Genomic DNA, 22896 nt, shown 5'->3' on the forward strand with positions numbered 1-22896 from the left:
TGGTAAGGTTTTTATGTACGTTTATGAACTTCGTTACAAAAAAAACAGTGAATGTCAAATTTTTCGTGTGTTTGTTGGAATATATATGTGACAATTTTCTCAACAGTTTACTATTGAAAATATGAAGTAGAGATGAAACGGATATCTGGTAACTATCCGGTATCCGGCCTATCCGGCCGAATATTTGCTATCCGGCCGGATAGTGAGTCACGGATGTTTGAGAAAAAAAATCTCATTAACATAAGATGAATTATAACACAATAGCATTAAACATCATTCACATGAGATTAAAAATAAGGTGTGATTACTGACATGTCAAAATGTAATTGAAATTGAATTATTATCAACTCATATCACCAAAGTTTTATTCAGCTCCATCGCTTTCGTTTCGTTTCGTTGAAGACGGCAATGAGGTGTTATTCTCAGATGATTCGTCTCAAGATATTTTTGTGGTATGATTTCGAATTTAATGATTTTTTTTGTCTATCTGTTTACGTTTCGAGAACACCTGAATGGTTTGACCTGAACCTCTGGTCTAAAAAGGTTGTAATCAGATAATTTTGATCTTCTTCTAAATAGTTAAAACGACCTCTCCAGCGTTTAAAGATGTTCTCATACGAAGTAAGTTCGGTGTTCTTTATACAGTCTCGTCCTTATCGAAATACTTTTTTGATGCAGGAGCATCTGGAATTACCTCGAATATATGAAAGACCAACGCACTTCTGTACCAAGTCTAACAGTTGTGGAGTCTGCAAATTAGTGAATTTGTCGCCGATCATAATAATTTCGATTTGGGATGGAGTAAGTGTACCCTCTCTCAGACTACCATCCCTGAAGACAGTTCTATGTTTGTTCTCAATCTAAATTTTTGATTGCTGATTGCATGTAACTCTTACTCTTACTCGGCCAGTATTCAAATTAACTCAATACACTCACAAAAATCTATTTTGATTAATATGAAATCATTATCAGAATAAAACTGTTCTAAATTCCTGTTTCTACTTGTGATACACTATTAAAAGGAATTTTTTCAATTAGCAATAATCGCACCTTGGTATAACCTCATTGGGGACGATATCGCCATTGCGCAAAGCGTTCAAAATTTTTATTTCAAAATGTGTTTATTTCTTTCTTACATTTAACATTTCATTTGCACCATGTCACATGCCGTTTCACTCAATTTTGTATTTGCTAATAAAGAGCCGAATATCCTCGGAACTGACCGGATATCCGGTATCCTGTATCCGGCCAAACCACTATCCGTTCCGTCACTAATATGAAGTATTAATAGTTAATGGTTCTGGATTCTTTCTACCACTGCAACTCTTACAACCCGTGTGAAGTTCAGTTCATATAACAATCCGGTTTTCTAGGGTCAACTTTTGGAGTATTAAATGTCTTGAAATTACCGATGTCTGAACAGTCATAAAAACTTAACTGAAAAGCAATTGTCCTCAAAGTCCTACGTTAAGTTTTCGTCCGTGCCTCTGAGCACAGATTCTTTTACTTTTTTACTCATTTTTATCTAACATAACTGTTCTTTTTATTCAAACACTAGATTGGAATTCTGAATAACTATTATTATTATTATTTATTTAAGTCTGCATTACAGCTAAGACGTGTGCTTAGGATCGAATGCCAATGAGAAGTGATAAAAATATGATTTTGGCGAATCTGGTAGATAAATTCGAGCTCTGGCCTTGAATGAACTTCTTGAAGAGCATTCTTTGTATTTATCTCTTGTTTCATTTATCAATTCTGTCGGAATACGGGCATATTTACTGAGTATAACATGTACTTAATATTTGTAATTCAATTTAATTGCATTTCTTGCGTTTTTAATCGTACCGTTTGGATTGACTTCGAATATGTGCATATTTTTCTATAGAATTGTTCTGCTCCGCTTTTTAGGAAATTAAATCGTAGGCCAAGGGGTAAATACTGGTATAGTTGCAAAAAAGAGTAACGTCTTCAGAGGGATACGTTCCAAAAATAGGTGGCCGATTTCGAGTAAACAAATCTTCTTCTCGCATCGGGTTATAAAGCTTTGGAGCAAATTAAATGAAAGACAAATGATAACCAGAACGTCTCTAATGAATTTGTGTTGGAAAGATGTCGGCGGGAGAATTTCTTCATTTCGATAGTCCTTAACGAGCAATGAGATGATTGAATATCAACATAGACTGCAAATCGAATTGGGTAGGAAAATAGAAAGAACTGTACTAGGCTTAGTTAGTATTAGGAATGAATCTAGTTGGCAGTCGTAATCATTCGGATGTTGCTCTGATGTCTTAATATACATCAGAGTTGCTTTGTAATCATCCACCCTCTACACTAATTGAACATACTGTATAAATACGACATCTCTGTAGTCATTGACAGAGCAAAAATCTCAACAGGACCGTCCACCATTGAAAGAATGTAATTACTAGGCATAGTATACGTGCAATGGTTGATATTGAAGAGCTGTTGATTACACAAAGCCTGATAAACAATGAAAGTGACTTCGTCTAATTGTAACATCAATATGATACAATGATTGAATGTTCCCGTACAGCAAAGTCCTCCATTAAAATCTTCCAATGAATCACAGCCATTGAATCGTTGCCCCTTAAAACATCCGTTATTCGATGGAAATATACGTAGCCATCCACTCCATTACTTTAACAGTATCGTGTAGTGGCCAATTAATGGGTGCATTGAATTGAAGCAACAGAATGATTATTATGCAAAATAAATACCATGTCCTGTTCCAACGGCTGGAGAAAAGATAGCTCGATTTTGCGAGATGGGACAGGGATTATGTAATAGATTATAAATGGGGCACACTCTGAGTTTGCAAATATAATATACTGTCCTGGGTATATGTGTGTGTGTGTGTGTGTGTGTGTGAATAACAATAAGCACCACCATGCGTTTCGTACGTCGTGGCACAGCCATTGAAGCTTCGCTCATCCTCTGTCTCAATCTGTGTTGGCACCCGTTCATATCATAAACAGAGAATCTATTTTCCATTGGCCGTCCCACTGGGATGCTGATATGTACCATCGTTGCTGAGTCCACACAGGCTGCACTGGATATATCTATCCCATTTGGTTTCTCCCATCACCGATCCCTTCGAGTAAACACAAATGATAATGCGGCTCATATTTATTCTTCTGATCGGAAAAAGGTCGAAGGTGAAGCTAATGCAAAGGTTCCCTCTATCGTAAGGCTGACTGTGATTGAAAACATATAGAGAAGTAATGTTTATGTTCCATTTATCCTGTTAAAGGCATGCTTTCTTCTTGTCCAATGAATTTCGGTCACTTATAGACTGAACAAAACATGAACGTGATCATTTCTGTGAAAATCAACATTGTACAAGAAATAGCATGATTGACACAAGTTTTTTAGACAAAACTAGCATACCCGGCAAACGATGTTCTGCCATTTAAATTATTTCTAGTGAATATTTTGGTAGTTGAATGGAAAATAACTAATGAGTCGCAAGTTTGTGTGAACGTTTTAACGAACTACAACAGGGATACTCAAACTATTTTCGACAAGAGACCCCTTTTCCAGAATGAAGTGATATCATCGACCCCCTATAGACGAAATTCTTTAAAAACTTTATCTTATCTTATACATCCAAAGTACATACCAATTCAATAACATTGCGGTTGGTTATGGGGATATTCTAGTGTAGAGAAACGAATTTCGAGTTCCTTAAAAATCAAACAAAGATTTTTTTTACTATCCATCATATCATTATTTGTTCATCTATCTTTTAACAATAGAACAAAAATTGAACGGTGGTGTACACCATTCCAGCCCTTCTGGTTACCTGAAACAAAAAATCGAACAGATCCTGAATCAGTAAAGATGCCGCTATCGCATGAACCTTGGACAAGTTAAAAACATATTTTTTTGACAAAATAGCGGTCGTTTGAAAAACAAAATGTGGTTTGAAGCGTTTTTTCTTACCTTTTCTGATATTTTTATACATATAAATACGACATTAATCGGTTTAATAGAACTTGAGACATCATGTACGCCAGTTTGAAAAAACTAGTTTCGAGAAAAACGCGTTTAAAGCTCATTGTTATGGCCATACCAGGTTAGATACAGCATCACTAAAATGGCTCTAACTCGGTAAACAATAGAATTCACGATATGTCCTTTCTAGGATATATTCTTGAATGCCTAAACTACAGAAATATGAAGGAAAATGTTTCTGTTTTTTTTTTTTAATTTCTAGACTAGAATACAGGTCAGACTCGATGAACCGGAGTATTGATTTTTTTTTTCACTCCGGATGATCGAATTCTCCGGATAATCGAGTCGAAAAAAAAAAATTTTTTATTTGTTTTTTTTGCATGTATTTTTTGTTTTTTGAATATAAAAGAGGAATTTGATTTTTGATTCATCCTCTCAAAAGTCAGAAAACACCTTTCTCACATGAAAAAACTAAATTTATCCATATTCTCTGAGGAGATCATATTTGATGAAAAAAAACCTTCTACGCATGTGTTCGAATTTCAATAATGACAGAGTTATAGAACTTTTTTTCTGTTTCGGTCTCTGTTGCCTCAAACTGGCTCTACATTAAAAAGTACGCTACGGAAGACAACTCTGTTCCCTTCATTTGAAAGATGAGAAAATTTAGTATAAGATATAGTAGTGGAACATCTAAATTAGTGTATTTTAATAACATTTTGGAAGTGAAAACCTTTAAAGTTAATAATTTTTAATGTGTTATTATTACTTTTATCCTAAAAATTGTACTAATTGGATTGTTCCTATCAATTAAATTAAAGCTCTCAAACCGCTCTACAATTTGTTCTTTGACACCCAAATTCTATCTTTCTTAATTTGGCTGCAATATCGAAATAAAGAATTACTGGTAAAAAATCAAGCAAAATCTCAAAAACATCACTAGTTTCACCCCACTGTACATGTAATAGCCACTCAAATTTCACCTTAACGTTGAAAGGTTACATTTCTTCGTGAAATAAGTCATATTTGAATTATAAGAAAAATTATTTTTTTCCAAACTGTATATAATCGAATCACATATAATCGAGTCTGACCTGTATCAAATAAAAGAGATTGACTAGTAGAACACAGTTATTTATTAAAAATGCAAATCCAAAATGACCGCCACCACAAAGTGGCGCCAAATATATATATATTTTTAAAAACCACATCAATATGGGTATCAAATGAAAGTGCTCGACTAGAAGAACATAGCAGATCATGAAAAGTTCAAATTCAAGATGGCCACAGTCCGCAAATAACTGATTACTTTTTAATGGTTTCATTCAGCTTGCCTTGTTTGTATGTATATTGAGTGCTTGTAGGATTGCCCCACATTAATTGAAATTTGACCCCGTTCCTGTTCACTGATTGTTCTGAAGTTTGGAACATACCTTCAATTATAGTGCCATTATAAAACTGCTTGAAAATTCAATTTGGCCGCCCCTAAAAAATGGCTGAATGGCTTGACTTGGAGAATAGAACAACATTATGAACAACATAAATTCGAAAAGGTAACCGCCCCTAAATAGTCGACTATGTATTTTTTGCATTCCCCTCAATACAGGGAAACTTTGATATAGCGTACCCTCGATATAACGTACACATTTTCAAAGTCCAAAGGAATAATTTTTTGAATAGTATTTTTCTGAAAGAACATATTTTAGAATATTTTGATACTGAAGCTTGGTTTGTACTTTTAACCAATCCCGAAGTACAACTGTTTTGTGATTCCGGATTCTAAATGAATCAAATTTTAATCAACAGTAAGAAGAGAAACATCATGAGAAAGGTTGGCTACGTCTTCTAGTTGAATTTATCCATTAACCTTACTCAAACAGCAACACAATAAAGTAATATAAGCTACGTTTCTGAGTTCTTTTTTATGTTTCGATATAACGTACAATTCGATACAACGTACAATTTTGAAAGTAAGATGTACGTTATATCGAAGTTACCCTGTATTGTTATCAAACAAAATTATTTGACTAATAGAATACAGTAAATATTTAAAATATTCCGAAGAAAGTTAGGTAAGAAATAAAAATTTTAAAAAAGTTGAATGGTTTTATTGTAGAGATACCATTGTAGTATGCTACTGGTACAGATAATTTATTAAAAACTAGAAAATAAAATAAATAAAACAGCTGTCGAGGTTATACGGATTATTGTACTAAAAGCTAGAAAATAATGTGACAAGTAACAGTTAGTAGTTATCACATCCGTTCCTTCATTCATGTTTGTGTTTTTGATAATGTAGTGTATTCTCCAAGTCAAGCCATTCAGCCATTTTTTAGCGGCGGCCAAATTGAATTTTTCAAGATCATGAAATACGCAGTTTTATAATGGCAATAGAATTAAAGGTATGTTCCAAATTTCAGATCAATCAGTGATCAGGAACGGGGTCAAATTTCAATTAATGTGGGGCAATCCTACGAACACTCAAACATACATACAAACAGGGCAAGCTGAATGAAACCATTAAAAAGTAATCAGTTATGTGGGAACTGCGGCCATCTTGGATTTGTATTTTTCATGATCTACTGTGGTCTACTAGTCAAGCCCATTCATTTGATACCCATATTGAAAGAGTTGGGAAAAAATATGGCACCATCTTGTGGTGGCGTCCATCTTGGATTTGCATTTTTCATAAATAACTGTATTTTACTAGTCAAGCTAGTCAATTTGATACCCATATTGATGGGGTTCTGAGAAAATATGTAATCCACCATTTTGTTGTGGCCGCCATCTTGGATTTGCATTTTCTATAAATAACTGTGTTGTACTAGTCAAGCCCTTCCATTTGATACCCATATTGATGGGTTTGTGAAAAAATATATATGGCGCCATCTTGTGGTGGCGGCCATCTTGGATTTGCATTTTTCATAAATGACTGTATTCTACTAGTCAAGCCCTTTCATTTGATATCCATATTGATGGGGTTTCGAGAAAATATGTAATCCACTATCTTATGGTGGCGGCCATTTTTGATTTGCAGTTTTCATAAATAACTGTATCCTACTAGTCAAGCCCTTTCATTCGATACCCATATTGGCTATTCAATATGGAATTATTATACAAATTATTCAAAATTTCCGCAAATCAAAAATAAAATTCTCCGGATAATCGAGTCCGACCTGTACTGCCTTAAGTGAGTAAACTTGACATCATTTTCACATCAAGAAATAGTGAATTCAGAAAATATCAAGTGTAATCAATAATTATTAATACAAATTATAACAACAAGTTTTCTACTAAAATATTAGCCATCCTTATAACAAATTGGTTCACGTAACTCAACTTATACAGCATCTTGAAAGTTTAAAACAAGAATTTGTGTTAATTAATAGGGGTCGATTTTTAGATCTTTTGCGCATTTACTGTGTCCACATACTGCACAATCCTCATTCTTCGTGAAATTCAATAGCTTTACTAATTGTTGTTCAAGAAATCATACGGTTTTCATTATAAAAATAAACATAGTACAATTTCCATTAAAAGAAAAAGAGTTGTATAGTCGGATATTTTTTAGTGTGAGGTTAAAATGGTCACCTGGTGGAGGTAAAATTAACACCTGCACATATCATGCATAATGTGATTGATTTATACGTATATTTATGTCCAAATTTGTTTCAATTATTATTGAGATAGTAGGTATATGTATGAAATGAGCTGGGCCTATTCACCTAGAGTCGCAGTTAGATTTTTCTCATACGAACAAAAACGTAGAAGGAAACACATAACGCTTCACATAATGAGGTTGGTTGTGGTGGCATATGTTTCCAGGGTCAAACCCATCGAAGAGACCCCTTGAAGAGCAACATGTGATAATTACAATTGTGATATAACAGCTTTAAAAAACATAACACTAACATAGCAATTCAATGCATTTAATTCGTAATCAAACGTTAGCAATGCGGTCGTTTCTTGGAGACCACCCTCCTAATTTCGATAATCGGCCGACCAGACCGACGGTTCAAAATTGCCCGTGATTGGCTGTTACAGCATCAGGATCATACACACTATTCGCATTTGAACAGCCTGGATTTCATCTTCTACTTTATTGAATTGAAACTGTAAAAACTTACGTGCTTTATCTTTACTAGTTTCCTTTTTGAACGCATGCTCTAACAATTCTGATTCGAGCAATCACAAAACTGTCTGAGAACTATGCTTAATACGAAATATTAGGCTGTCAAAAAAGATCTGCGGTATTTTTTTTTAAATTTTCATTTGTTCATAAAATTAGTTACAATCATCTGTTTTAAGTCAAATATGCGCCGTTTAGTTCGATGACTTGTTCCCTTGTTGGCATCTCAACTTCATAATACCTCTGTTATAGAAGCTCGCTTACTTATTGGCAAAAAAAAACTCGGATAGCCAATTTTCACAGGCCTCTTTTGTGGCTAACTTCTGACTACCTAGCTCGTTCGCCATGGACAAAAACAGGTGGTAGTCACTTGGTGCAAGGTCCGGACTATACGGCGGATGCAAAAGAACCTCCCATCCGAGCTCCCAGAGCTTCTGGCCCGTCACCAAAGAAGTGTGTGGCCTGGCGTTGTCCTGATGGAAGACAATGCGGCCTCTGTTTATGAAAGATGGCCTCTTCTTCATGAGTGCTACCTTCAAGCGGTCCAGTTGTTGGCAGTACAGGTCCGAATTGAGCGTTTGGCCATAGGGAAGCAGCTCATAATAGATTATTCCTTGACAATCCCACCAAACACACAGCAGAACCTTCCTGGCCGTTAATGAGGGCTTGGCCACTGTCTGAGCCGCTTCAGCGGGCTTCGACCACGACCGTTTGCGCTTCACGTTGTCGTAAGTGACCCACTTTTCATCGCCAGTCACCATCCGCTTCAGAAACGGGTCGATTTTTTCGCGATTCAGCAGCGATTCACATGCGTCGATACGGTCAAAGATGTTTTTTTGCGTCAACGTGTGTGGCACCCATACATCAAGCTTCTTTGTGAATCCAAGCATCTTCAAATGGTTAATAACGGTTTGATGACTTATCCCCAGCTCTTGGCCGATGCTACAGCTGCTACTATGCCGGTCTTTCTCGGCTAATTCAGCGATTTTGTCGCAATTTTCAACGACAGGCCTTCCGGAGCGTGGCGCATCTTCGACGACCTCTACACCAGAACGAAAACGTTGAAACCATCGTTGTGCGGTGGAAATGGAAACTGTATCGGGTCCATAAACTGCACAAATTTTATTGGCAGCTTGAGATGCATTTTTGCCTTTGTCATAGTAGTACTGTGAAATATGTCGGATTTTCTCTTTATTTTGCTCCATATTTGCGACACTATAACTCACGAACGACTTAACCAAACAAAACACTGTCAGTTTTTCAAAATTTTCGGTCAATATTCCAGTCAATGCTACACTCTATCCAACTTCTATAAGACCATCCTGATTCTTTTTCGTTGCAGCACAAACAGTTAGAATTTCAACAAGATACATTCATACATTGTTGAATGCTTAGAATAAAGTATATTTAACGTCAAATTCGTTCAAAAGAGTTGTTTGTTTATTTATTGTGTCTAAATATGATAATTTCAACTGTCCAGTTTCTATAAGACCACTTCAAAATTCATTCGTGTTGGAATACTGTTTACTAAATTCTGCTGAACAGATTTCTCGATATTTTTCCATTTTTCGAAAATTGCGACCTTGAGCTCTTCAATCGTGGTGTATCGTTTTCCCTCAGTGTAGATTTTGCGTACAAGGGTCCCCCTAAGATTTTGAACAGAATTCAAATCTGGAGAGCGAGCTGGCCAGTCCAAAAAATTAAGTTTCTGGTCCTCAATCCATTGCTTAGTTTACTTGCTGGTATGAATAGTAGCATTGTTTTGCTGGAATGTGAATTTTTTGTGACGATATCCACGGAAAAACGGTAGGAGAGAAGATTCCAGTACATGTGTGTAATCCTCGAATGATGTGCAAGCTATCTTGAGCTTCCCAGTTGCACAGAATCCCGCCCAAACCATGCACGAGCCTCCACCTTCCACCACCGAGCCTTTGTTACAACATACCATGACCCACTGGCGGTTCATGTGAGCATTGGCAAAACTCAGACGTCTTCCGATGTGAGATGGTGTAAGATGAGGACCTTTAACATAACTGACTAACTATGTCTCGCTTATCCCGGTCAGAGAGCTTCGATTTACGTGGAGCTCTCTCCTTCTTACCGTATCCTTGAGTATTCGCCAAATAATTGAGCACTACTTGATGGGATTGTCTAATCCTACGAGCAGTTTCTCTGATATCAACATTTTCTAGGTGAAATGCATCGATTTGTCTTTCTTCTCTCTCCGTGAGCACTTTTCCCTCCGGCATTTTCAAGATTGATTGATCAAAACATCTACAACAACGGAAATGTAACTGGTCTCATAGAAACTTGACAGTTGAAAAATACGAAAACATTTGTTTACGCTCAGCGCTTGCATACACACATATAAAATGTATGGTAATCACCAATACTTACACACTAGAATTTAAATTTAATGGATGATTAGCGTGTCCGTTCTTGCATCAGTCTTACGTCTCGGTCCTTTTCCCGGTCGACCGGCCACGCTGTCGAGCATCTGATGCTTCCGAATGACCAACTGGACCGCATCACGGCTTACCCCATACTTCTCAGCAATGTTTTGTTGAGATTCCTTAGGGTGCTCATACACTGTTTGGCCGAAGCCAAATATTTGACTCTTTTTGACAGATAAATTTTGGTTAACGTGTACTGATCAAATATATTCGACACAAAACACGACAAGTAAATATTCAGTTATCGGATACCTGAAATATGTTTTCGGTCTGTTCTTCGAACCTATCGGTACACGGTTAGGTTACTTTGAATTTTTCAGATGATTTTTTTCCATGTTCGATGTTTGATATTGTTTGCCACTGTGGATAATTGAAGATTGGCAAACAAAATAGTGTATGTACAACTATCAAACCAAACTTTGTCTGTCAAAAAGTGTCAAATGTTTGAAAGTCACGCACAATACTTTGATTTCAAATAGGGGTGTTTTTTGCGCCCATCAGTGTACAACGCGAAGTACAGATTACTAACTCTGTATGTGGCAAAACAATGGATTTCTTTACCAACACCTATATAAATCCGTATGTCACGATTTAACTCGAGAACAGACTCGAGATTTTTTTGTTTGTGTCGTTTGTGTTTTGCGTCGGGTTATATGCCTAAAAAGTTATGAAAATCAATTGGAAAGTTGGAAAACAGTATAAAATTAAAACGTTATTTATTCAGCGGGTTTTGTTCACATTGGATTTTTCAGCCTACTTATCTACTGTTTTTATCAGCCTACTGATCCAAATTGAAACAGGGACAATAGATCCACCGGTTTCATCAGTCTACTGGTTCTAATTACATTTTGTTTTGAAGTTTGAAGTTTGGCTTCCATATTAATTTTAGGGGCGTAAAAATGCCGTTCATAGTTTTCTACTATGCCATCAGCTAACTGCGCTTCCACGTATAACATTTGATGAAGAGGCAGGATGTTGATAACCATCTACTTCGATATCGTTGATTGCTCCAACAGTAGGCGTTGGACATGTATGTCAAAATCAACACTGACGGCCATTTATCAGATTTAACCTGGCTAATTTGCGGACTACGTACACTTGAAAGACTAAATAAGTTCGGAGAAAAATGTAAAAAGTCAAATGTATTGTGTCATGTATTGTTCAAGTAATTAAATAAGTCACTAAACATAAAAAACATAAGAATGTTTCATAAACTCAATCACTATTTTCTATTGCCTTTCAGATCGGCGAGAGCCACGTGGACGTCCAGAGGACCGCCTCCAACGACGTGACAAGTTTAGCCTGCAGCAAATACACGCTGACGCGCTGCATAGGTTCGTGTTTGCTCGTTTTGTTCCTTTCCCTCTACCGTAAACAGATAAAATTAATCAGCCACAGCGGCAGTAGGTAATTAATAATGGACCCTAACTAGAGCAAAACGCAAAAATAAGCAAAAGTTGAACACAAACAAAAACGAAACCAAAAACAACAGTCCTGCGAAAACAGCAAGACTAATTATGATGGCGTCATTAGGGATGATGGGTTTAGGTTGGGGACAAGTAAGGGGGGGAAAAAGGTTCTCCCCCTGTGGCATTTGTATAGATAAATTCAAACATTAGAAATTAAAATTAAAAACGCGCGCGCGGAAATCGTGTTAGAATAATTAAAATTCGTAACAGAAAAATCGAATCGGTCGTGCCACATTTGGTGGTTAAAAATTATCGAGAAAAAAATTCTTTTCTACTATGTGAAGAAGGGGGAATTGACAACACGTGTAAAGTTGCACGCGTGACATACACAACATTTTTTTATATAAAGTGAACGAAAACAGTATAAAAATAGGAAACAGTAATACATACAAACAGATAAACACTTACATTTACAACGCGGGGAACAAATTAAAATACTACTTAAAACATTATAGACGATCTGAACAATTCATGCATTTTGTACATTTTAATGAGATCGAAGGAAGAAAATCGTGCATTCGAAAACAATAATATAACTATCGTATAAAATTCAGCACAGAAATGTAAATGAAATTGCGAACGCGTCGGCATATGATAAAATTAATTCGAAGAAGGTAGAATAAACCCGTTTCCCGGTTCGAGTTTCCCGTTGTTGTTGTTGTTTTTGTGTAAACTCAACGCAACTTTAGATTTTGTAGGAAAGAATGTAAATGAACGACAACAACAACACAGCCTAAATGTTTCCATACACTTCACCAGATTAAGAACAGAACAGTAGGAGAAAGCCGTTTGTTTACGTTGTAAATCTCCACGAAATCAGGGTTACATTCCACTCTAGGAACGGGAGCGACAACACGGCAGGCGAAGAATTTTAATTACCGCCTCACACCCCGGGGTGGTGCCTGGGAAGGAATCAGGTAAACCGAACGGGGCGGCGAGAATAAAGGTGCTTAACAAAGGATATTACGCAAATTAAAATAAATTAAAATAGTCTCCATTGCCTTCGACGCTGGAGGTTGGAGGGATTGGAATCATCGTGGAGGCGGAAATACCGCTGTGGGCAAGAGCCGCTTAGATGTGACTCGACAAGCTTGAGTAAATCGGCATTTCTATCGTTTTGTGTTAATGAATTTGGCAGAAACTTTTGATAAGAACTCTGCACAAGTGCAAATGCAAACCTTTTATACTTGATTGTTCCGCTCAATGCAACTATGTACAAATAACTAATTGTGGAATTTTAGGAAAGTTTATCTTTCTGGATGACAGGAATTTCTAGCACAGTTGAACTTTCCATGGCCGAACAAATTCAACCCAACATGGGCGTTGTTTAACTATATTTCAGTTGGACACCTACATTCATCCAATATAATATCAAACAAAATGCAACACTGATTGCCGAATCGCCAAACCTTCCCTTCGTATGCAGCAAATTGATTTTTCGTCCGCGTCCACGTGTCAAACAACATTGTGTAATTCTGTCCCCCGTAGCGGAACCAAACCGGCGACGTTGGACGTCCGGCAGGTAGATTAATTTCCGGTGTAGTCAGTCCGGTTCACTTGACAAACAGATTGGAATGGAAATTACTATTATTTGTCAAAGGGAAACCCGTGCGGACCTCTCCCGAAATTGGTTATGCAAAAAAGCGGAGAAAATATAATCGTATATAATCCGGATCCAAAAAGGAGCAATTTTTTTATTTATATTTGTTCAGAATGGCCAAATGATAGCGAAAAACGGAACTTGAAATGGTTGTCGAACAATGCTTCATATAATAATAATTTTTAATCAACTTGCTGTTTTCTGTTTTCATATTGTAAGCTTCATCCGACAAGTGTTTCAAAAACAAATAACGTTGGAATGGTGTTCGCTGACGGGGTTGACGCAGCCTGAATGGAATATAACATTTGATCGATTATGAACTCAGTGGGGAAAAAAATAACACTGTATTTTCTTGAATAATAAGCCATCATACATAATAATAAAAATACGTTACAAATATAGTTTATTAAAGAAGCTGTATTTCCAACTTCGAATTCGCAAATTTTAACATAACTATCCCTTCTATAAAATCAACAATTATTCTGCTAAAAAATTCGCCATTATTTCCCGATATTCTACTATGATTTGCAACAGTCAATGATGACAACATTTGTTTCGAGAATAAACCCAATTACCATCAATCATCATTCGGCACATTGTCAATGGTGTGTTTGTTATACCAAGAAGGCACACCTTGAAACGAAATGATCATAATGAGATCAAATGGCTCTGTCTGGATTCGGCATTGTTCTAGAAAAATCTAGAAGACTCTTGCTTTCTTTTTTTCGTTAACACATTTTTCTCCAAAGAGCAGAGTATTTCGGCGTGTTTCGTCTTTTTGAAACTCCAAACCCGGCGAACAACTCGATTTGGACTGTATTCGAGAGCTTAAGGTGAAGGTGGAAGGAAGTCACAAATGGCTTCCACAATGGCGCTCATTTCTTTCATCTCCTTCCCTCACCCCTCGCCCAAAAGTCAATAATTTTGCGAAACTGTGTGAAAAAAATTATCGTTTTCGCACACTAACCATCAAGTAATATCAACCAAACTTTTTCATGTTTTCTTTGAAAATTACTACCGTTCTGAATCATATTTCGGACAACATCATATTTCGAACACTTTGTTCTTATATCTTGAAATGCTTAATGCACTGATGATATAACTATAAAATTAATATCACAATTGCTTCTTAGGATAATCCCTTGGTTTCACTATCATTTCATATGAGAACTACATTTGAATTATAACTTCTTCTTGAATGGCGTTAACGTTCCCTGTGGAACTTTTGCCGTCTCAACCTATGAATTAATTAGCGTCATTTATTAATACTTAGTTGAGATTCCTTAAGCCAAATAACACGCCTTGAATGTATTCTGAGGGGCAAGCTCTAGAATACGCGTGACCACAGTGCAAGTCGAAGGAAATTTCTTTGACGAAAAAACACCCGACATGATAATGTGAGACTCTAACCACTCGGCCACGGAATTATAACATAATCGGCAAAAATCTATCAACACTACTCATTACCGTTTGTGTTTTACATTCGCTTAGCGTGAGAACGTAGAATTTACCCGTTCATCAATATTTAAATTTCTCCCGTGTTTCATCAGTTCACATAATTGTTAACAGTTTACTGTGATTGCTTGGTAAGTGTTTCGCAGTTGACTTTAAAATATAATCAAGTGTAATGTAATTTTCGTCCAAAAAATTACAAAATAAAGTGTCCGAAATTTGAATTTAATCTGCCCGAAATTGATTTAGTGTCCGAAGTTTGATTCTTGATCGCTTCATTTTGAAAGCATTTTATTCGACGATTTTTTTTATATTTTCAATCAAATAGGTACCAAAGTAGAAAGCTTAAAAGCATATTGAACTAATTTATTAAAAATATTAACCAAATAATACCTGTGCATTAAATTTAGACCTGTTTTCTGCATCATATGCCTTAAGCGTCCGATTCAGAACGGTACTAATGTTTAACTCGTAACATTTTTATGTGTAAATTGTCGCGATTGAAAAGTTCTGTATCCTTTTTTTCTATTTATAAACTTGTCATATCAAACGCGTGAATTTGCAGACAGAAATGTTACGAGTAAAATATTATTTTTTCAGCAGTATCCATACGAAAATGTCACATATTCCAAAAACTATAATAGATAGGAAGTTGACATCTTCGACTAAAGTTTATATTTTAATAAGATCTAAAACTTTGTTGAATACGCTATATCACTATCTTAACTTCAGACAGAATTATTTGTTGATTAGTTGTAATCTTATCGAAGAAAACTTAGAACAGTTGTTAGGAAAACTTTTTCCCTGTAATAGTGTAAAAGTTGAATGTATTATACATCCCAAAATATATTTTTTACTAAGGCACATGTGGCGTTAGCCTAACGGGGCCGGGAGTCCAATATTTTGACAATTTTTGTCTTACAACTATGTTAGTAATATGTAACCGATTACTCGCGGTTGGCTCGAGGTTAGTATTACAAGTGTTCTCATAATTGGTATGTTGCAGTCTTCGATGCTCTATACATGTGCCCGACACGGGCTACTTCCTATTGGGATGCAGCTGACCATTAATCAGCAACGCTCCCTAGTCTGTACCCCATATCTAGCGTGGTGCGTCTTTCTCGACTCGAGGAATCCAGGATAAAATGGTCACTAGCCGGCGCAATCATCAGTTCGTGTAGAGTTGTATTATACATATTTTTATATATTTTATATATACATTTTTTGGGATTTAAAATAGATACGGTTTCAAGAAAAATTACTTTCAATTTGTATGGGCATTCCCATTTACCCATAAATACATTTCTGTCCATTTGTGTGCTCACCTACCCGTGCTGTCAAGAATGAGCAACTAATGCAGCCGCGATCATATAAACGCTGAAGAGGAATACCGAGAAGAGTTTTGCACTTCACACTCCCGTTTGGTGATTGTTGAGTGAACATAATTTGCCAGCGAGCGTCTAGCGGGATGAATTGTCTTTCTCAAGACATGGAGAGAAGTTTAGGTTAACTTTTTCACACGGGCCCTTTTCAGAGCTAGAGGCGAATGAACTGAAAAAGTTTACAGCCTCTCAAACACAAAAAAAGAAAAGGAAGCAACGAGGAGAGGATATCTGCGACTCACACTCAACCCTTGCACAGTGTATAAATTAGAGATGAGCGAGCGTTCACGAGTCGCTCATTTGAGCCGGTTGGTTAGAACGAGCGTACGATCTACGGTTCTTTGCAAATAAACAACAGCTCAAAAAACGGCCGCTCTTCAATGTCTCGGCTCAAAAAAAGAGCCGTTCAAATGAGCCGGCTCGTTTCAATGAACGAGCGGCTCATTTGCTTTTCGAACTGCCGAAAGCAAGCCATTAACCTATTTCATGGTTACCGAAACTTTCCACCAAAGGGTGATTTTAAAATGTTGATGCATTCCTAAATAATATTCGGAATGACAAGCCAGCAAATTGAAATTGAATGATTGCGTAGTCCTACGTCATATGCGGTCATGTCTTAGATACAATCTCGATAATAATCTCTTGATTTTTGAAAGTTTACTTAAACTCACTGCCAGAAACGATGTTCGAACCGATTGTGATTAATTTAACCCTTTGCGGTCGGAATTGATTTCGATATCCTTCAACGATATCGTCTTATCTTCACACGCTTATAATATTTGATTCATACCGAGTGCCGTTATCTATTGTTCATAGAAACTCCGTATACATTCGTAAAAAAGTTCACTAGACATTAAAATTCATTTAGGGGAAAAAGGAAACAATTACATCGTTAAATAAAGTATTTAGTATGATTTCTTGCTGTGTTGACTGAGAGCAGACAAACGACCGCAAAGGGTTAAATTTGTTGCCTTTGACATTCAAAGTATGAATAACAGCGATGTTTCGAATCCCATTCAATGTCGTATTCGTTCATTACATCAAACTATATCCATGCGTCAGCGATATAAACAATATGAACACTTTTATTATTGTCTTAAGGTGAAGGTGGAAGCTAGCCACAAATGGCTGCCACAATGGCGCTAATTTCTTTCATCTCCCTCCCTCACCCCTCTCCCGAAAATCAATAATTTTGCGAAACAGTATGAAGAAAATGATCGTTTTCGCACACTTTCCACCAAGTAATATCAACTAAACTCTAATCGATTACTCACAAGATAATAAATTTTCATCTGCTGTCGCACTGTATAGTGTAAAACGTCGGAAAACTCGAGCAAGTGCTCTGAAAGTTAAATTTTCATTTTTCAATCTTCGGCAACGGTTTTGTTTGTATTCCTGAAAGCATCGTTATTTTTGGGTCTATAATGTAAGTTTTAGCAACTTTAACATTGGGTAAGAAAATTGTATTGCAGAGCTCGGAGCACTGCCACGGCTGCCTCTACTTTCAAAAACAGCAAACGGAAAAGTATTACATTCAATCAAAATGTCTCGGCCAACGAAAAGAAGGGTTAAGGCTCTCCAACGTGAATATGTGAAAACAATACGATCAACGAAGGAAAATATTAAGGAATTATCAACATCGAGTTACTACGCGGAAGAACTTGTTAATACTATAAATTTATAAATTTGCTCATGTTACGCCCGCGTATAATCATAATTTTACTTCATATGCAAATGCAGCTTCTATATATATTTATATTTGAAATTGTTCATCGGAACATATCGTTCATACATTTTACTTTAGTATTGAATTGTTATTTTTTTTTCAAATGTATTCAAAGACTCGTGTCAATGCAGCGCCACACAGTCTGATAAGTAAATTAATCTATTTACGTGTGCTTTGCTCTTCTCACACAAACACTATCACCCAATTTTTACACGTGGGTTTTCCTATACTACTACAATGACTAGCTTCCTTCACCTTCACCTTAAATATAGTGAGAGTAGTGTGTTTCAAGCTAAAAAAAAGTCTATTTACGCTGAAATAAAATCGTCCAATTAAGTATCACCGCAAAACAATAGGAAATCAGACAGATGGTAAATGTCTTTAATTTTAAAATTGAAATTTCGGAACACTTACTGTGTGAAGGGGGGCCCTATTGTAGAAAGTCGAAAAATAACGGATTTTAACGATTTTTCTTTCGGACATTGAAAATAAATTTGGATGTTGGATCATTTTGGTTAAGGTATATTCGAAGATGTATTTTTGATATTTTGGATGCTCTGGTACGTTTTTCTCTGAATCTAGTGGACCGATCTGGTTGAATATTTATTCAGCACGTAAAAATGAATTATCTAGATTTTTAGAAATATTCGAAATATTCGAACCGTTTGCTGTTTTCGCAAAAAAAAATCATTAAAAAATAAAAATTTGGGGTATCAAAAACGACAAATTTATCGATTTTCATTTGTTAATGCTAATAAAAAATCAGCCAAATCGGTCCACTTGATTTCGAGTAAACGAACAACCAGCTGCAAAACCATGGTTTCGAGAAAAACGCGTTCAAAGATTCGTACAAAAATGCTACTTCCCTTGAGGTGACGCCATAGTTTTTTTCTGTAATTTTTCATCGAGATGAAATATCGAAAAACCATATCGGCACAACATTTCCGAAGGTATACGACTCCCGATAATGCAAAAAGCGAGGTTGCGGATTCTTGAAAAGGCGCCTAACGAAATATCGAAATAACCTTATTCTGGGATCTGATTGAATCAGAATTATCTCAACGGAACGCCTTTTTGCATTCTGCAATCCGATCACCTTGTTTCGAGCCAGATTCGATCGTAAGCCAAACGTATTCCGCAAATCGACATTGACAATGTCGTCAAGGTGCTTCGTGCTTGCGTCAAAATGGTAATGGATTTTTGGATGGACACTTGAATACACTTTTCAAATAAAAATTATGAATGGAAATCAACTCATCCGTATGAAATATGTATTTTAAGGGGGTGATACAGTATAAGCATCATAAAAAGTATGTGATTTTCGCGATTTTTTTAAACGAGAAAATAAGTTATTATGATTAATCTGATATCACAGTTTTATTAGGTATATATTATTCAACAAACAAAAAATATATTCGTGTTGATTGGACTGTCCCCTGAATAGCCACAACCGGCTTGTTGAACGCTTGCAGCCAAAACCTTGTAAACCTTGTGTGGGAATTTTACAAGTTTTTCTAGTGGACCGATTTCAACCAATGATTTTTTTTCGTAATCTTGGATATATCTCCTGTCATCGTACGTAGGATTTTTTCAAAATATTGATTTTTGACGAAATGGCGACATTTTTTTGTAAAAAAAATGCGTTTTTGCATCAAAAATCGAGACAAAAACATTCACCAAAATTTTATTTCTCAAAATATCGAAAAAATTCTACGCACGATGACAGGAAATTTAGTGGAGAATCTGGGAAAACCTATTCCATCGAAATCGGATGGACCGTTCCGGAGGTAGATCTTCCACCAGTTTGCAAAACGTGGTTCCGAGAAAAACGCGTTTTAAATTCTGAATCCGCGCTCCTTCGCTTTTTAACATTGGAACGGAGCATCGGACAAACCTAGGACAAAAACTGCAGTGAACTAGCCATTCCAGAGGGGATAAAATGTTCCAGAAATATTTTTTTTTAATTTTTTGAAGTTTCCATAGTGTACTATCCCCTTAAGTTATGGATCCTGTAAACATGCTTGCACACCATTTGTATCAGATTTATATATCTAAATTATGTGATTAATGCATCTCGATAACCTCAATTTTGATCATGGTTTGTCTGATTCACTGGTGTTGGTTTATCCACATGATTACTATGGCAACCGCTCGGCGCACTGCAGTTTGTTTGTTTTGTTTTGTTGACCTTCGCGCGATGCAGAAATAAAGTTTCTCTGTGTTGAGTGCTGTTCACCTTTAGAGCCCCCGCATACTACAGACCAGTCTTGTAAATGGTTACCATCGTATCACTCATTATGGAGACGTATGTGCTGTGTCATTAATGAACATCATAACATGAACAGTCAAAGTACCGTCGACCTAAAAATGTCATATGACATTTCGGTTTTTTTCCGTCTTATTCATTAGCTGTTCATCGTCCCGTAATTAAACAACAGTGTTCACGGGGAACGCTCACCGCTTGAAACGTTCATTCAACACATTCGCACTTGATAGGGGATAGTTTGTCGGTTGCTTTGATCTAAACAATCCGTCTAAATATCATCCATCGTGTATGGATGTGTGAGTGAGAAGGTTGATGTATGTGAGCAGCTACGCTTGAATGCAGAATAAAGAGAGAAGAAGAATGCATACCACTGCAGTTTTAATGTCAAATGACATTAAAACTACAGTCAAAGTAGCCGGAATTAAAGAATGGTTATGAGCACGAATGGTAGAATGGAAATAGCATATTTTCACCGCTCTTCTGGGTACGTTCGACAGAAAGAGAGAATATATAAACGTTCAATTGATTGTCGTGTTTGCGGCTGTGCGTTTATTTCAGAGGTGACTGTTGGAACCGAGCAATGCTTTCTTGGTCACATTCGCAATACATATTGAGCTGTGACTCTCGCGCAAGAGCAGTATGTGATGGTTGAGAGAAATGTCGACCGTTTACAACACTGCTACAGACTTTCTGTCAACCAACAGTTTGGACGGGTCGACCTTCTGGCGCAAAAACCGACCCAACTCTATCGGCGCAATGTGCGCACATACATACTTTCCGTACTGATTGAAAAGCCAACCAAACTATCGGCCGACAAATAAGTCTGCAATCTGCGGAGGCTCTTATAAAAGCCTAAATTATGAACGGATCAATATGATGACAGTAAACTCAAGCAATGAGAAATGCAACATCAACTTGAAAATTTGATTTTTTTCGTTCAAAAATGGTGATTTCTAGACCCGAACAAACCATGATCATAATTTCTCTTTGAAGAAAATCGTTTAAAAAACATAAAAAAATTAAACAATTTGAACGCCTTATGGTATTATTGGCAACTAGAAACTCGGTGCTTTTCAACAAACCCAAAATCGGACAAACTAAAATCATTTACCTTATTTTTAATAAAATTTGTACAACAACCTTCGGGTAAATTACGAATGGATGAATGAATGAATGGACGAAGGTTGCCATATTTGCACAGGTCGGTTGGAATAGTGTCGAACGGATTGCAGAGTGCAAAAGGCGAGACGGGATCCTATCGAATTCCGGAGTAAAGGTGATGAAGGTCTTCTGAACCAAAAAACGATAAGAAACTTCATGACGAGAGTCATACCTTCTTGATGGAGGGAAAGATGCAAAGTCCCAGTGCGACTATCGCTTATTCCTTTAGCAATGGCATGAACTGATATACACACATACATAGAAAACTGAAGTGTGACACAATAGATCAAACTAATGGTCGCTGTGGTTCAAGGCAGAAGAGATAGAAACGTCAAATTTATTTGTGAATTTAATTTTTGGACTGTCATTTTGATAGACACAATACATTCGAGGTGAAGCTATACAAACACAAAACCGGGAGAACCGATGGCGTCTGTGACGGAAAACATTATCATGTCGTGTCGGAAACGCATAACCGAAACCATCGGTACATCAACAAGCCAAACACGCCACCGTCGTTGCAGTGTTTGCTCTCGCCAGTTGCTAAAACGCGGGGGTCAATAATTTATTCTGTTTTTGAAGGCATACATATTTTCCGCGTTTATTCCGTTTAATTGGAATTCGAATTTGACCGCACGGCGCTCGCAATTTCACTGTTTCGCTAATAATTGGTTTTCGTAAAACTCCTTCCAATATTCGGTACACAACCGATTTCATTTGGCAATTAATTAAAGCATCTAGTTTTGGTAACCCGCTATACACGGGTGTTTGGAGACGTGCAGTTGATTGGAAGTCAAATTAAACCGACACAGAAAGTCCCGTTGGGGTTTATAGGAAGCCACAAATTTATGATTCGCTCCGATGGGACACCGAACAAGTGACCGAACCCAATTAAAATACTAATTATTACATCCGATAATTACACAACGGAAAACAAAAATACGTGTTCAATATTCGTTCCGATTAAAGCCGATCCTCCTCTCGTTGCAACCAATCCAGTGAAACCTCAATTTAAATAATTAATCAATCGGCACTGCTTCCACTGGTACGTATTTTTGCTCTATTGAACCGTATCAATTGCCTGCCGAGTCCTGTTGCTATCGCTGTCGTGATTTAATTATGCCCTTTCTCTCATTTTTTTTCCTGTCATCGAAAAACGCTCCATGCACCGAACATGCATTATACAATTATAAAACTATCGATGTCAATTAAGGGGTTTCGTGGTGCACATATGCCTCGGGTAATCCACAGCGGCTGGCCGCAGATTCGTCGCAGAAAGT

The 22896-nt window shown here is 36.7% G+C and overlaps 1 protein-coding gene and 1 pseudogene across 3 annotated transcripts in view; one reads left to right on the top strand and one right to left on the bottom strand.

The window, feature by feature from the left end:
- Nucleotides 1-22896, top strand: part of LOC129779180 (furin-like protease 1) — a 511125-nt gene that overhangs the window by 458124 nt on the left and 30105 nt on the right. For all 3 annotated transcript variants that reach the window (XM_055786475.1, XM_055786477.1, XM_055786476.1), the window contains one exon: nucleotides 11804-11894. In XM_055786475.1, the coding sequence (XP_055642450.1) occupies nucleotides 11804-11894 (91 nt within the window). The remainder of the gene's footprint in view (nucleotides 1-11803; nucleotides 11895-22896) is intronic.
- Nucleotides 973-1095, bottom strand: LOC129780839 (U4 spliceosomal RNA; annotated as a pseudogene).

The sequence above is a fragment of the Toxorhynchites rutilus genome, chromosome 3 (genome assembly GCF_029784135.1).
Source record: "Toxorhynchites rutilus septentrionalis strain SRP chromosome 3, ASM2978413v1, whole genome shotgun sequence".
NCBI classification, from domain to species: domain Eukaryota; kingdom Metazoa; phylum Arthropoda; class Insecta; order Diptera; family Culicidae; genus Toxorhynchites; species Toxorhynchites rutilus.